At 39.2% G+C, this 14,007-nt stretch overlaps 2 protein-coding genes across 5 annotated transcripts; both read left to right on the top strand.

Moving 5' to 3' along the window:
• The first annotated feature begins 55 nt into the window (after positions 1 to 55).
• Positions 56 to 8,267, top strand: LOC103977878 (MLO-like protein 13). 4 transcript variants are annotated; one of them, XM_065098871.1, is made up of 14 exons: positions 59 to 431; positions 1,515 to 1,572; positions 3,117 to 3,343; positions 4,773 to 4,889; positions 4,988 to 5,048; positions 5,147 to 5,247; positions 5,647 to 5,721; positions 5,843 to 5,931; positions 6,016 to 6,065; positions 7,037 to 7,077; positions 7,185 to 7,277; positions 7,465 to 7,532; positions 7,658 to 7,718; positions 7,812 to 8,267. In XM_065098871.1, exons 1-14 carry the CDS (start codon positions 309 to 311, stop codon positions 8,049 to 8,051), a joined length of 1,404 nt encoding a protein of 467 aa, XP_064954943.1. In that variant the 5' UTR covers positions 59 to 308; the 3' UTR covers positions 8,052 to 8,267. The 4 variants fall into 4 exon arrangements, 3 of the variants coding, with proteins under 3 accessions (XP_064954944.1, XP_064954943.1, XP_009391802.2); XM_009393527.3 differs by having other exon boundaries at positions 61 to 431; positions 7,185 to 7,391; XR_010485121.1 differs by having other exon boundaries at positions 66 to 431; positions 7,185 to 7,391; positions 7,465 to 7,570; positions 7,812 to 7,881.
• On the top strand, positions 8,245 to 12,888 carry LOC135607224 (aspartyl protease family protein At5g10770-like). The gene is made up of 4 exons (XM_065098873.1): positions 8,245 to 8,382; positions 9,591 to 9,970; positions 10,066 to 10,311; positions 11,466 to 12,888. The coding sequence occupies exons 3-4, from the start codon at positions 10,215 to 10,217 to the stop codon at positions 12,734 to 12,736; spliced, it is 1,368 nt and encodes a 455-aa protein (XP_064954945.1). The 5' UTR covers positions 8,245 to 8,382; positions 9,591 to 9,970; positions 10,066 to 10,214; the 3' UTR covers positions 12,737 to 12,888.
• Positions 12,889 to 14,007: the final 1,119 nt, after the last annotated feature.

The raw sequence follows: 14,007 nt of genomic DNA, 5'->3' as shown, positions 1-14,007 counted from the left end.
CGCGCCACGCACTGCCTCCAGACGCAGTGCCCTTTCATTCTCTGGTCAACTGTTTTGTCGCCGTTCCTGAAGACCAATTTGCTATGTACCAAATGGAGGCACACAAGCGTATCTCAAAAGTGACTAGGAAACGCTTTACTTTTGGCCCACTAGCAGCATCCTCTGCTTCACCACAGGTTACATTCTTCGTTATCCTCCTCTGAATCCAATTCGCCAGACATTCCCATCCCTTCTTACTTAGAAAAGTTCTCCTTCCCTTCATCGTATCCTACTGGCTTCCATGCTGAGCTTGGTCTAGGAAGGAGGCAATGGCGGGTCCGCAGTCTCATGAGTCACTGGAGTACACGCCTACGTGGGTGGTCGCCGCCGTCTGCACCATTTTCGTCGTCATCTCTCTGCTCGTCGAGCGCTTCCTACATTACCTTGGAAAGGTACGATCTTTGCTGACGCCTTTCCTACCTTTCTGACTACTAGCGTTGGAAGAAAAACTTCATCTTTTGTTCAAGCTGTGTACCTTTATTGTTAAAGTTTCCTTGTTCAAACCGATCTTGTGATTTGTTCATTCTATTAAAAAATGGAATTCTCTCTCCCAAGAAAAAAAAAACAAATCTTTTTTCTTCTGGTGACAATTTTCTATACAACCACTAGAGATGGTTGGGTTTTGTAAGGTATCTGAAAAGGTTGGAATGCTTGTTCTTGAAATGATAAGATTCTTGATGTGATTGTAGGTCTTTCGTTCTTTGTTGTTCCCATCGTTGGCTTATGTTTTACTCTTTGGTATGTGTTCAATGTGTTAAATTCTTCAGTGAGGAATAGTGGTGATAGTGGCCCAACTGGTACCTCCCTATGCAACTGATCATTGCCGAAGAATAAGCATATTTGTGGTTGTGCCTTAAGGTTTCTTGTTCATTCCACCTGCTCTTTTGATGTCCACTGCCTTATTTCTGTTCACTACTCATACGTCCATGAACTGCCTAGGATTCTTGACTGCACAGTATGGTGCCGACTCAATCAATAACTTACGAGCACACACTGATATGATAAGCCGATGCCTCATTTAAATTATACCAATACACCGATTAAAAAACATTTGATAGAATATGATCTTTATCGCTCAACCACATGGTGTAAAAGGAAGCAGAGCAGCCAAAATTTGAAGAGGTTCTAAAGAAGCTTCTTCAAATTATTTTCACGTGCATGTAGTGGTGATTCATTGCCCTTTTCCCTTCTTGTGCTCCTTATGCCCACCAAAATTTACAGAGTTAAGCATAAAGTTTTCCTATCAGATCACCGGAGAAAATGGCATGCCCTTTTGGTGCATGTTTTTGGAAAGACATCCTTGTTCTCTGTAGGTCAAAGCCTCTGAAGTTTAGTGCACAGACCAGTTCCATTCTGCAAGCCTTTTGACAATCTTAAGTCTTGCCAACACTGTTTTTCCTTGCTGCGCAATGCTTTTTTTATGCTGCTGGAGTCATAAACCGATACTTCACTTGCTTTTCTTGCTTTCCTTTCAGTTTTTGAAGCATAATCAACAGGATGCACTTTATAAGGCTTTGCAGAAGCTAAAAGAAGGTTAGTTTGGTCCTTTTTTTTGTTTATGCATACTATCAAAACTAGATTCCGAAATTCTGTGCAGATATCACCAGGTTTCTTGTATGAGAATATGGAAGTTTTGATATTAATATATATCCATGAGCTACTGCCTAGTATCTTGACAGTTTGTATAAACCTTCTGCTTATAAAGCTTGACATGCTCAAATGCATATGCAATTTGAGATCCTTTAGGTGCATATTTTAGCAACATGTGCTAAAGGAAATCTTCCAAGCAGTTAAAACACTTTCTCCTAACATGATCCCTAGATTGGAAATTTAACACCACTTTCATCAGACCATTGTTGAAACATTTTAAGATCCCTGACCACCTATGCGTGACTTCCTCTCTCTCGCTGTACACAAAATGGATTAAAATTTGCCTTAAATTATAAGTAATCTGATTTTTATAATTGTAATTAAAAATTCAAAATGTGGTGAGGGTTTGCAATGTGAATTTTCAGATGACAGTTATATTGGAAATCTGGATCTACCATGATACATAGTAGTTCGGGATAACCTGCATTGGCTTGATCATGATCAGCATATCCAAGGAAGAACAATGGTGGTAATCTGCACCCACTTCGAGGGAGAGGAAAAACCCCACATTAGACAAGAACAAAGCTGGAGGCTGGACACAATGTCATGTCTCAAGTCCCACATGAAGATGGTGGACAAGTAATTGATAAATTGGATTGGTCAGAGAGTGTAGGAACATACAAGTATCTTTCAGATTGGCTACTACCCTTCATATATGGATAATTAGGGAACAATCTTGGATCTAATCAACAAATAGATTAGGACTGAATAATTCTAATTACAAAGGGATGAATCCCTTTCCGGATTTCCCACTAAAGTATTTGAAACACATATTTTCATCAACATCTACACTCTGGGGAATGACTTCCCTGCTGTGAGTCCTCCCCCTTTTTTCGTGTGTGTGGAAAATACATGCATAAATAGTAGTACAACAGCGGAATGACCATTGTTGAGGTCAACAGTAGTGTTACCCCACAGTCAGATGATCTATTAGAGCAGCCAGGAGAGCATCACTCAGCTGTCACGTTCTCATGCATTTAGCTATAGTCAGAAAATATTCAAAGTTGTTCAACCAAAGAACATTTGGTTGACGACCTCAAGTGATCTGTCACTCTCTATAAATGCAGCACTCCTGGTCCAAGCTAATTGATTTGTCCATCAAGTTTTTGAGCTCGACTTTCAAATCAAATCACACCCATAGGGTTCCTTTCATGGTTGTTTATGTTGATGAAGGGGTATACTTGTTTCTCTTAGACTCATGAATCAACTTCCTTGGCATGTATCATTTTGAGGATGAACAAATGATCCATTTTAAGTTTGATTAGTCTGACTCATCATAATATAACATCAATGATTCATATTGCACATTTTTATTTCTTCCGAGTAGGGCTTGGGAGTTACTAAAAGCTTATATTTTATCTACTTTCTATATCATTATGATACTATATTGTAAGGATGTGACAGAATTTGGCAATATCTGTATGCAGAGTTGATGCTTCTTGGCTTTATATCCCTCCTGTTAACAGTCTTTCAACGAACCATCAGCCGCATTTGTGTCTCAAAAAGGTTTTTTCACCATATGCTTCCATGCAAGGAGAATAGCTTTCCCCCCAACCAGGAGGTCCATCGTGCAAAGGGCTTAAAACTTCAACTAACATGGAATAACCGAAAGCTTTTATCTGAGGATGAAGGCTCTGATATTTGCATGAGACAGGTGAGTTTTTTTATTATTTAAGGATAATATATATTAAAACTTGATCACGCGGATACAAAATTTGCATGAGATATCTGCCAATCTAGCATAAGAAGAAAGAGCATGTGCCTCCCTATTACACCCTCGAAACACAAAACTACACTTGGATAGGTCCACTTTGTCAAAAATCAACAAACAGTCACTAGGGATATTTCGGAGATGCCAAGGCATATCCTCAAAATTGTTGAAAATCTTCACCACGCCTGAAGAGAGTCGGATCTGATCGAAATGTTGTTAAAGCTACCATTTAACGCAAACGAAGGCCTTCCAAAATTGCTGCACATTCAGCATGAAGAACTAAGCTCATGCCTCTTGCTACAAATCTGGTAGCTATCAAGCTTCCTTGCTGATCTTTAATGATAAAACCACCTGCTACATTATTAGAACTCAAAAAAGAAGCATTGGTTTCTGCTATAAAGCTATAATTGGGCGGCCTACACATAAGATCTTGTTGAATCCAGAACTCTATCTTCCACAAATCCATAACTCCCAAGCCAGATGAGTTACTAAGCTTAGATGTCGTCAAATTTGTTCTGAATCAATTTGAATTTGACCAGTGTCTCATTAGCTTATTAGAGCTTTTGGTCTCGTAGTTCTATTTTATGTATCACCATATTGGAAATCCATGTGATAATATAGTATTTGACTATTTATTGATGTTATTTAGGTTATCAAGCTTGTGATAAGTTGTGATTCTAACAAAGTGGGTGATTGCATGTTAAGTACTCTTTTACCAGTTGATATAAGAATTTGTCTAGCTGAAGGTTGATATATGAAATAATTGATCATAGGTCTGCAAAACGCTCGAACTTAATACCGCAACCCATGCATTTTTGTACACAAACATTTAAACATTATGTACATTAATGAACAGTGCTTATTTGCATGCATATATGCATATGTATATGGTCCATAACAACCTCCCATTTACATAATTAATGATACAATGCATTTTTGTTAGACACAGAATCATTTTAATAAGCTGCATTTATAAAGATTTATATTTTAAAAGGGAAAAAGGACCAATATATGAGAAGTTAAACCTGTAACCACCGTCTCTGTGAGTACATATGTTATGTTCACTTCATATTTGGTTGCAATATAAGTCCTCATATAAGTTATGTTTTGTGGAAGCATCTTGATAAAGGAACATACATACTGTGTGTGTGTGTGTGTGTGTGTGTGTTGTGTATGTATATGCATATATATAATATACATATATGTATATGTATATATGCATATATATATATATATATATATATATATATATATATATATATATATATAAACATTTATATTTAACTTTTAACAACATTCAAGTTTCTAACATATGCAAGAAAGTCATTGTTGGCTAGTTGCATCAGTATTAATTGAGCAGTAACTTTCTCAGGGAAAAGTTCCACTTTTGTCACTGGAAGCATTACATCAACTGCACATTTTTATATTTGTGCTAGCAGTTGTCCATGTTGTGTTCTGTGCAACTACCATGGTTCTAGGAGGAGCAAAGGTAGCCAACAAGCATTTACAGAGGAAATAATATGTAGATGTTGGAAATAGATGACATTTGGACAGAAGGAACTCAAATAAATGATTGATCTTTTGCAGATTAGAAAATGGAAGCTCTGGGAAAATGATATCAGGAAAGGGCAGCCAAAGAAAGAGACATGTAACATATTAATTTATCAGTTTCTGGCCCTCTAACTTTGCGATCATCATTTAAGAGTGAGATCTTTTTGTTATTCTGTAATACAAGATTTCCTGCAGTATCTGCAGAGGAACTCTCTACACATGTTCAGCAACATAATGAGTTCGTGATGGAGCATACAGAGGGGCTTCAGCAAAGATCAGTTGTCTTAAGCTGGATAGTAAGTTGATTCATCGTTTTTTTTATATTGCACCAATTGGCTTGTAGGAATCATATGATTGTTATTTACTTGATGAAAGAGGGCAGATTATTCTCTTCTTTGACTGTGAGTGCAAGTATTCCAGCCTGTTACTTTAGTTTTTGTAGACATATTTATATTAACTAGCATTCAGATAAATTCTTAGATAACAAAAGCAGTCCAAACTCCAAACGTTGAATAGTGCAAAAGCATTACTGGCCAATTTCATACTCGTCCTTACAAAAATACATGTACACTGTATCCCTATAGATCTTGAAAACTATTGAACTACCCAGTAGCCATGGCCATTTATGCATTGTTAGTATCTTTTCATTACTTGGTGAATTACCAATTCACCCATTGCTTTGTTCTTGAATGTAGATGTCATTCCTGAAACAGTTTTATGCTTCTGTTACCAAATCAGATTACATAGCATTGCGATCAGGGTTTATAATGGTAAGTTGCATAATTTTTAGGAAAATTATGGTGATAATTTTTTCATTTAATTTGTCTATTTGTGTACCATCCCCCTTCTCTTTTTCTGATCATTTCTTGTTATTTCTTGATATCACTCTAGAAACACTGCAGTTCGAACCCAGACTTCGATTTTCACAAATATATGTTACGAACTCTTGAGGATGATTTCAAGATTGTTGTTGGTATAAGGTGGATAATATGCAAAGGGAAGTTCCTTTATTACTTTTAATCAGTTTTGAATCCAGCTTAAATGTGTGTACTATGTCAATGCAGATGGTACTTGTGGCTTTTTGTAGTCTTATTCCTCTTGCTGAATGTGAATGGTATGTTGAAAATAAGTTATACAGCTTTGATTGCATTACCACTGATAATCAAACAAAACCTTGTTGATGTTGCTAGTTTTGGATGAATTCAACCATTCAGATACTCGACTCTGGCTAGTTTCTGAACTGGCATTCGGGTACAGAAATATACATTTTAGAATTTATATTTTAGAGATAGCTAGAAATATAAATTATCAGCAAAACCTCCTGGTCTACTATTGACTGATAATCTATAGTACACATAATAAGTAGTTCATTCTAGGTTTTCTATTTAGACATCATACCAAGAATCCCAATTAATTGTCCCCACATTAATTCTAGTTCATCCTACATTCAGATATCATAATCCCAATTAATTGTCCCCACACTTCTTTTTTCTGTTTTGGCTGATAATAAATATGGGATATAGTTTCAAGATGAAAAAAAAAACTTACCAAGATTTTTTTTTCTCTTCGCTTGTGCATATGCTATATCTTAAATTAGATATCAAAATTCTACAGATAAAAATCCTTCTATATGGCTCCTAGACCTTTATTATTAAGATAACTCGTCTCACATGACCAAGTTCCAGTGATTTATAGTTCACATCATCTCCATAAGGGTCACAAAGAGAAGAAAAAGAACCGAACCTTGTCTAGGATTATTTTGACTTCAAATGTGAAAAATCAATGAAAAGGGAACTTTGATATGGTTGTAGCCTTCACTCTTCTAATATTAACAAACCATGTTTTTTTTTTCTCATCAGGAGAATTTTAATGAGGTACTAAAGTTTGTAAGTTCAGGTTAATCAATTTTAGAAGAACCAACTTTGTGCTCCTCTTTTCTGTGTTTTTTTTCCTTTTAAAGTAACTTGTGCTCATGTATCTTTACAATTTGAAAGTTACTGTTGCACGCAGTATTTGATTTGCATTCTGAATTCAGTCTTGATGTTTAAAACCTATCCCAACTTTTGTTTAATTTATTCCTTGCAGGATGGCACACATTTTTTTGGCTGTCTTTCTTGCCTCTTGTTGTAAGTATATGCACCATTGTAACAGCTATATCTTTTTAGGAAATCCAGATTAAATATAATATCTCAGGGCAATTCAAGACCTTATTTGTGGATTGATGAAATTTCAGCTTCTGCTAGCTGTCGGTACAAAGTTGGAGCATATTATAACATGTCTGGCTCAAGAAGCTGCTGAGAAGCCCACAGATGGTCAAGTACCAAAAGTGAAGCCATCTGATCATCATTTCTGGTTTAATCAGCCAGGAATCCTCCTTTACTTGATACATTTCATCTTATTTCAGAATGCTTTTGAGCTTGCCTATTTCTTCTGGATAATTGTAAGAATATTCATGAAAAGAACCACATCTACCCTTGATCTGCATTAATTCTGATTGATATTGGTATCCACAGAGCACCTATGGATTTTACTCCTGCATCATGGAAAAAGTTGGTTATATCGTCCCCAGGCTTCTTGTTGGGTATTAAAAGGACAACCGCTAGTACTTTAATTAGAGATGTAGATGCTGATTCTTAAATTTCAGAAATGCTGTTAAAATCTTTAACTAATCTTCTTTGTTTTAACTGAGGAGTTTGATCTTGACAGTGTTATTATCCAAGTTCTCTGCAGCTACAGCACTCTCCCATTGTACACCATTGTCACTCAGGTTAGATCATGCAGCCATTTCTTTCCTAGCCTTTCAGAATGTTCACTGCATCTATATGCTAACTCAGCTTGTTTGACGCATCAAATTGTGAAGATGGGTGACATGTTCAAGCAAGCTATCTTCGATGAGCAATTACGATCAACTTTGCATGGTTGGGCTGAGACTATTAGAAAGAGAAAGGAACCAAAAACTTTTGGTGTTTCATCCTTTATGAAGGTGATCAATTCCAAAAGCAAAACGTCTGTGTCTGGCAGCAGAATTCAGATGCAGAATACAACTTTGGAAGCTGATGGAAGTTCTGGGGTTGCTGAAAGACCAGTTGCCTTGGAATGAATTGCCTTGGAATCAAAAGAACCAGCTGTCTACTATACCAATTTGCCTTGGACTTCTGGAGTTAGCAGTCACAATCCTGGATTGATTCAAGCATTTGTGTCCATGAAGTTTTTTCCAAGTTTTGTACAGTATGGTGTCTTTATATTGTATTTAACATGACCGTCGATAATGCTACACAATGGTTGATAACTTGATACCATGAAGTTGGTTTGAACATTTGTTAAATAGGTTTCCTTTCCGTTCATTGGCTTCATCGGGCGCTGATTTGGGTTAGATCGGGTTCAGCAGAACACGAACGATGACTATGAAGGCAACCCTGCATCCTCTCTAGGTACAAATCTTATGTTTTTCTTTTGCTCATTGAAAGTCTATTCTCAATTATCTATCTCATTGTTTTTAGCATCAGAATAAGAATTATGCTTTTATGTATGGAGACCACCCTTAATATTCACATCAGAAGAGGAGAATCCCACTTAATGGTGTCAGATGCCGCAAAACATGTACACTAGGAAGGATCCATTTGAGAAATAGACAATTGATACAAGAGCCCACTATCGAAATATATGAATCTGAAACTGTCAGTATGATTGTAGATTTGACTGCACTTCCAATTTTCATTTTTGCAACATAATTTAAAAGCTTTTGAACATTAGTACAACACAAAATCAGAAGCTTATTTCCTAGATGTAAAGGTCATGATTTTAGTATTGGCTTGCAAGTAATTTGTTTTTTGTTTTCATTGAAACTTTTCAATATCTCCAATATCAGTGCTTAAACATCATTATCCTAACATGGACTAGCCATGAATAACTGTGTTTTGACACAAGATAAATCGTGTTATAGTTTGTGGATTATATTGTAAATTGTGTTTATAGGGAGGGAAACAAAATCAGTAATTGGCCACTGATATTTGTAGTCATTACTGGAAGTTCCAATAGGTCCATACTGGTTTCAGCAACCTATAGAATTGTCACCCAAAATAATACAAGACTATAAACTGCTTCTTTAGAGGATGAGAGACCTGTCTGACTATAGCTTTTGCCAGTCTTATGATTATTCTTCATAATCAGGCGGTAGTTGATTGGTTTCGGATCCTTTTGCCCGTTTTTTTTAGTCCCTCTTGGCATTGTGATTACAATTGTTTCTTGGCATCACAAAACACTAAGCATTACAGTTACTGAATGTCAACAACAATTATGCATCAAAAGGTTTTTGCTTTAGTTTATTCTTCTGGACATTGATTTTTTATGTAATGAAATTACAAGCTTTAGATATCTTTTAGCCATTGGAAATGAAACTTATCATAGTGCTATGTTCATGCATAAGTCAAATTCTGGTGATACTTGATGAATTGAGCTAACAAGTTTGTTCGACATGTCTATATCACTGAATCAATACCGATATTGTACTAGCTGTGAGTTTCCAACATAAAACTGAGGTTAAGTTGAAAAACGAGTCATTGATCATGCTTCTCAGTCACTATAGAGTAGATATTAAATTGAAATGATATCATGCACCTTTTTTTTGCATTTTGCTTAGGACAAATTCAAGAAGCCTACCGCAAGATTTGCTTCCCGAGTGAGATGAATCTGCAAGGGGAGGAAAGGTGACAAATCAGTTGTCCGAATCATTGTGATGTGTTCTTTGGCTACAATAAATAGACTTTCCAATGGAGGAGACCAGACATTAACTGTAGAACCTAATTTAGCTGTTGAATTAGGGATAGGTAATCGAGGAGTTTCATCCAGAAACTAAGAATTCTACCTACTCTATCTTCTTTGCTATGTTTGGGTTTGATGAAGGCCGTCAAAATTACTGACTCGAGTGTTTGACAACCTCGTGAAGATGAATCTCCATCCGCATGGCTCAATCAATTTAGATCATGCATCACATATAAATTTGCTTATTAGTTGAGGATGGTAAGTGGATATTTCTCCAATAAATTGACTATGAGGATAACTCTTTTAAGTGTATTTAGTGTTTCTTTTACTGATCTCTACCTTTTTGTATTCAGGCTATAATAGATGTTTCACCAACCATTGTTTCTTTCGGTGGAGTCGAAAGCTACTCCTCCCGTAGGAGTGTAGTGTAGCACATGCTCTACTGGAATCTCTATATATAGACCCCCTGAACGCCAGAGCTCCTCCACATACGAAAGAAGAGATGGGATTGCTTCTCTTGGTCACTACTTCTTTTCTGCTTACAGTAGCATCATCTCTCAGAGATGTTCCTCGTAGCTCATGTTCTTCCAAGGACAAGGGTAATCTTCTTTATTTCATGCTTCAAGTATCCGTATTATTTCATGAATTAAGTTTAAAGAGATCACATCACCTCTGATATCCCTATCATCTGCTTTGTCATGCTCGTTCCTTAATTACTTTTATATAGTATGATGATGAAGTTTCAGGGAAATCAAGACGAAGTATATGCAAGTTCAATTTGAACCGTAGCGGTAAAAATTTCCGGAATCATTGTTCTTCATCAATGTTTCGATGAAACTATTACGAAATGGATTTTTTCCTCCCTGGATTTCTTAGAAAAATACCTCAAGAAGTGATAACAGCACTGCAGCGCGAGTTTAGAGTTCATATTCCTTTCTCAGCGTAAGCTTTTGATTTTAGAGACCAAATATTATCATTTAATTTTATGGAAGTGCAGTATTTTGGTTGAACAGACATGAAAAATGATTCACAGAAATCCTTCTTCAGCTGTTCATCCATCAATCTCCTTCTAATGATTCCTTCGCGCATCAGCAAAGGAATTAATGGTAGCTGGTAATCTGATTGTTAGGCAGGCAACCACGCATGATGTGACAAAGAGATGATGCATTCATTGATGTCTTCTCTAAAGGACGAAATAGTCCTGCGAATGCTTGGGGCCACTGCCAACCACCATTTATTCTATTAGTATGAGGTCGTCGGCAGGCGTTTCTACTACTCGTAGCATAATTTGCAGCCTAACAATCTATTGAAATATTCCTTCCTCATCTATTTATTATTGTTTACAGCACTGTCTTGTTCCTTAGATTTTTCTTGTTCTGGGTGGGGTATGATCCAACCTTGCAATTTGTTATGGAATGGCCCACTTGCCATAGATTATCCAATCTAACGATAAGAAGCAGAACTTTTGTGGTCCTTCGTTGTGATGCGGTTGCACTGTCAAGTGGAATATGGATTCACTTGACGGCAGTATATGTCATTGCCAAATCTAAAAACCTGTTAACATGCCATTAACTGATGATTTAAATGATATTACAACTTTAAAACTAGTTTAGATAGGTATTTTTATTTTTATTTATATTATTTTAATCCAAGTCGACTGATATTAACTACGGTTAGCTATGCTTAACCCATCTTAAATCATCATATGCGATCTTGAAGCAAGCTCCTGTTGATGATGCTTTCGTCTTTGCAGTTGATGAGCTCCACCACCTCAACAGCTCCGGCATCCACTTCACGCTCCACCACCCCAGGAGCCCCTGCTCCCCTGCCCCTTTCCCCTCCCTCTCCTTCTCCGCCATCCTCTCCCACGACGATGCCCGTGTCCGCTCCCTCGCCGCCCGCCTCCGCAACACCACTCTCGCCCCGTCCCGGTCCTCCCTCATCCTCCACCCCGACGCCGCCTCCATCCCCCTCTCCTCCGGCACCTCTGTCGGCGTCGGCAACTACGTCACCCGCGTCGGCCTTGGCACCCCGGTCAAGTCCTACGTCATGGTCGTCGATACCGGCTCCTCCCTTTCCTGGCTCCAGTGCTCCCCTTGCCGCGTCTCGTGCCACTCCCAGGTCGGCGCCGTCTTCGACCCCGCCGCTTCGGCCACCTATCGCTCGGTCTCGTGCTCTGCGCCGGAGTGCCATGGCCTCCTGTCCGCCACTCTCAACCCTTCCTCATGCTCTGTCGCCAACGTCTGCATCTATCAGGCGAGCTACGGCGACACCTCTTTCTCCGTCGGCTACCTCGGCAAGGACAGCCTTTCCTTGGGCTCAACGCGAGCTCTCGCTGACTTCGTCTACGGCTGTGGCCAGGACAACGAGGGCCTCTTCGGCAAGTCGGCCGGCCTCATTGGCCTGGCACGCAACGAGCTCTCCCTGCTGTCTCAACTCGGGCCAAGGCTCGGTCATTCCTTCTCTTACTGCCTTCCGACCATGGTGTCCACCGGATACCTGTCGATTGGTTCGTACAACCCAGCACGGTTTTCGTACACTCCCATGGTGTCGAGCTCGCTGGACGACACCCTTTACTTCGTCAGGCTGACGGGCGTCACGGTCGGCGGGAAGAACTTGCCGGTAAGAGCGTCGGCGTACACCGGGACACCGACGATCATCGACTCGGGGACAGTGATCACGCGGCTGCCGCTGGACGTGTACACCGCACTCAGCAACGCGATCGTGGCGGCTCTCAAGAGGTACAAGCGGGCGCCGGCGTACTCGATTTTGGACACGTGCTTCAGGGGGACCGTGAAGGCGTCGGCGGTGCCGGCGGTAAACATGGTGTTCGAAGGCGGCGCGACATTGAAGCTGGCGCCGAGGAACGTAATTATCAACGTGGATGATGCGACGACGACGTGCTTGGCGTTTGCGCCGTCAGGGAGGGTGGCGATCATCGGGAACAGGCAGCAGCAGACGTTTAACGTGGTTTATGACGTCGCCAAGTCGAGGATTGGATTTGCTGCAGGCGGGTGCAGCTGATACAGACAGCTGGTGGTGGTGGTGGTGGTGGTTGTAAGAGTAGTAGTACACGAGCATTAAGTGGATAATACATTGTGCTTTGGGCTGTTAATGAAAGCTTACACGTAATAATTGGCTTTAATGATTCCCTAATGGGAACTCTTTACACTTCATTGCAGTCTAATATTTGACATACTGTCACCTCATGTAATATAGTGCTGACGACACTATTTACATTAAACTTAGGCTTTTGGCGAAAGGTAAAAAATCTCGCTGCAGGTGACAACATATATATTTCAATCCACAATTATTGATTGCTGAGTAATATTTACAAGGTTGTACAAAGATAAACTATCAAAACATTTCCCTGCTCTCTTGATGAGGCCTCGGATTGGAAGACTGTACTCCGACACAAGTAATTGGTAGAACCTTTCAAGGTCCACAAACACACAAGAGTTGATGGTGAAAGGATGAGTGAGGTCCGGAAAGAACTTTGGGCAGGTTTTTGGAAACCAGCTGACGTCTTATCATGATCTTTTTTCTTCAACTATTGCCTTGAAAATGATGACTAGTGACACTCGAGGGAGACATGATGTTATATAAGCCAGGATTTATTCTCTTGTCAACAGTCTCAACCCATCATTAACAGTGGGGATCATTGAATAATTTGGTTGGTGGTGGTCTGCATCAGGCACATATTCTTCCGGAGTGTTATATTTTAAGCTGTTCATGGGCCCTATCCATGATCATGAGGTTGGGAATATGAAAGGTTAAAGGTCTCTTTAAGTACAAAATAGTGCTTAATAAAGGAGTTTAGGTGCCTCATATATGTTGTCGGCTCTTCAATTCTTTCTTGGAGGATCATATACCCTTGTTTTCTAAGTTGCCAATATATGCTACTGTCATCTGTTGGATGGATTCAATGGAGATTTTTTTGTAAGGATCCTTTGAAGCTTGTTGGATTCTGTCAAAAGCCTATATGAATGACAAGGTGTAGGAGGAGTCGATAATGAAAACTGAAAGGAAACAGAGGCTGAGGAATGCTAAGATTATACCTTGATCTACCGTATAACCTACTCCGATGAGGTCTACTTTAGCATCTGATCTCTGACCAAACTCCCAAAACGCATTAGAGGAGTTCATGCCGACAAATGACAGCACTGCAATCAGACATTTTGTTCTCAGAGTCAACATTGTCAAGGAAGACAGTCATACGTTTCCTAGGACAGTGGCGAGGCCCTCTTTTTCAACACACTTTATCATGCCAAGACAATTGCGCCACAGACTCTGCT

Source organism: Musa acuminata, chromosome BXJ2-3 (genome assembly GCF_036884655.1).
Source record: "Musa acuminata AAA Group cultivar baxijiao chromosome BXJ2-3, Cavendish_Baxijiao_AAA, whole genome shotgun sequence".
Lineage (NCBI taxonomy): Eukaryota > Viridiplantae > Streptophyta > Magnoliopsida > Zingiberales > Musaceae > Musa > Musa acuminata.
The sequence above is the reverse complement of the archived record's forward strand: the minus strand, read 5'-3'. Positions and strand labels throughout refer to the sequence as shown.

Coding starts and splice junctions, on each gene's coding strand:
- LOC135607224 (XM_065098873.1), top strand. CDS start 10,215: ATGGGATTGCTTCTCTTGGTCACTACTTCTTTTCTGCTTACAGTAGCA. Junction 10,312..11,465: donor ATGTTCTTCCAAGGACAAGG/GTAATCTTCTTT, acceptor TCGTCTTTGCAG/TTGATGAGCTCCACCACCTC.
- LOC103977878 (XM_009393527.3), top strand. CDS start 309: ATGGCGGGTCCGCAGTCTCATGAGTCACTGGAGTACACGCCTACGTGG. Junction 5,049..5,146: donor GCAGCCAAAGAAAGAGACAT/GTAACATATTAA, acceptor GATTTCCTGCAG/TATCTGCAGAGGAACTCTCT. Junction 7,533..7,657: donor GTCCCCAGGCTTCTTGTTGG/GTATTAAAAGGA, acceptor TGATCTTGACAG/TGTTATTATCCAAGTTCTCT.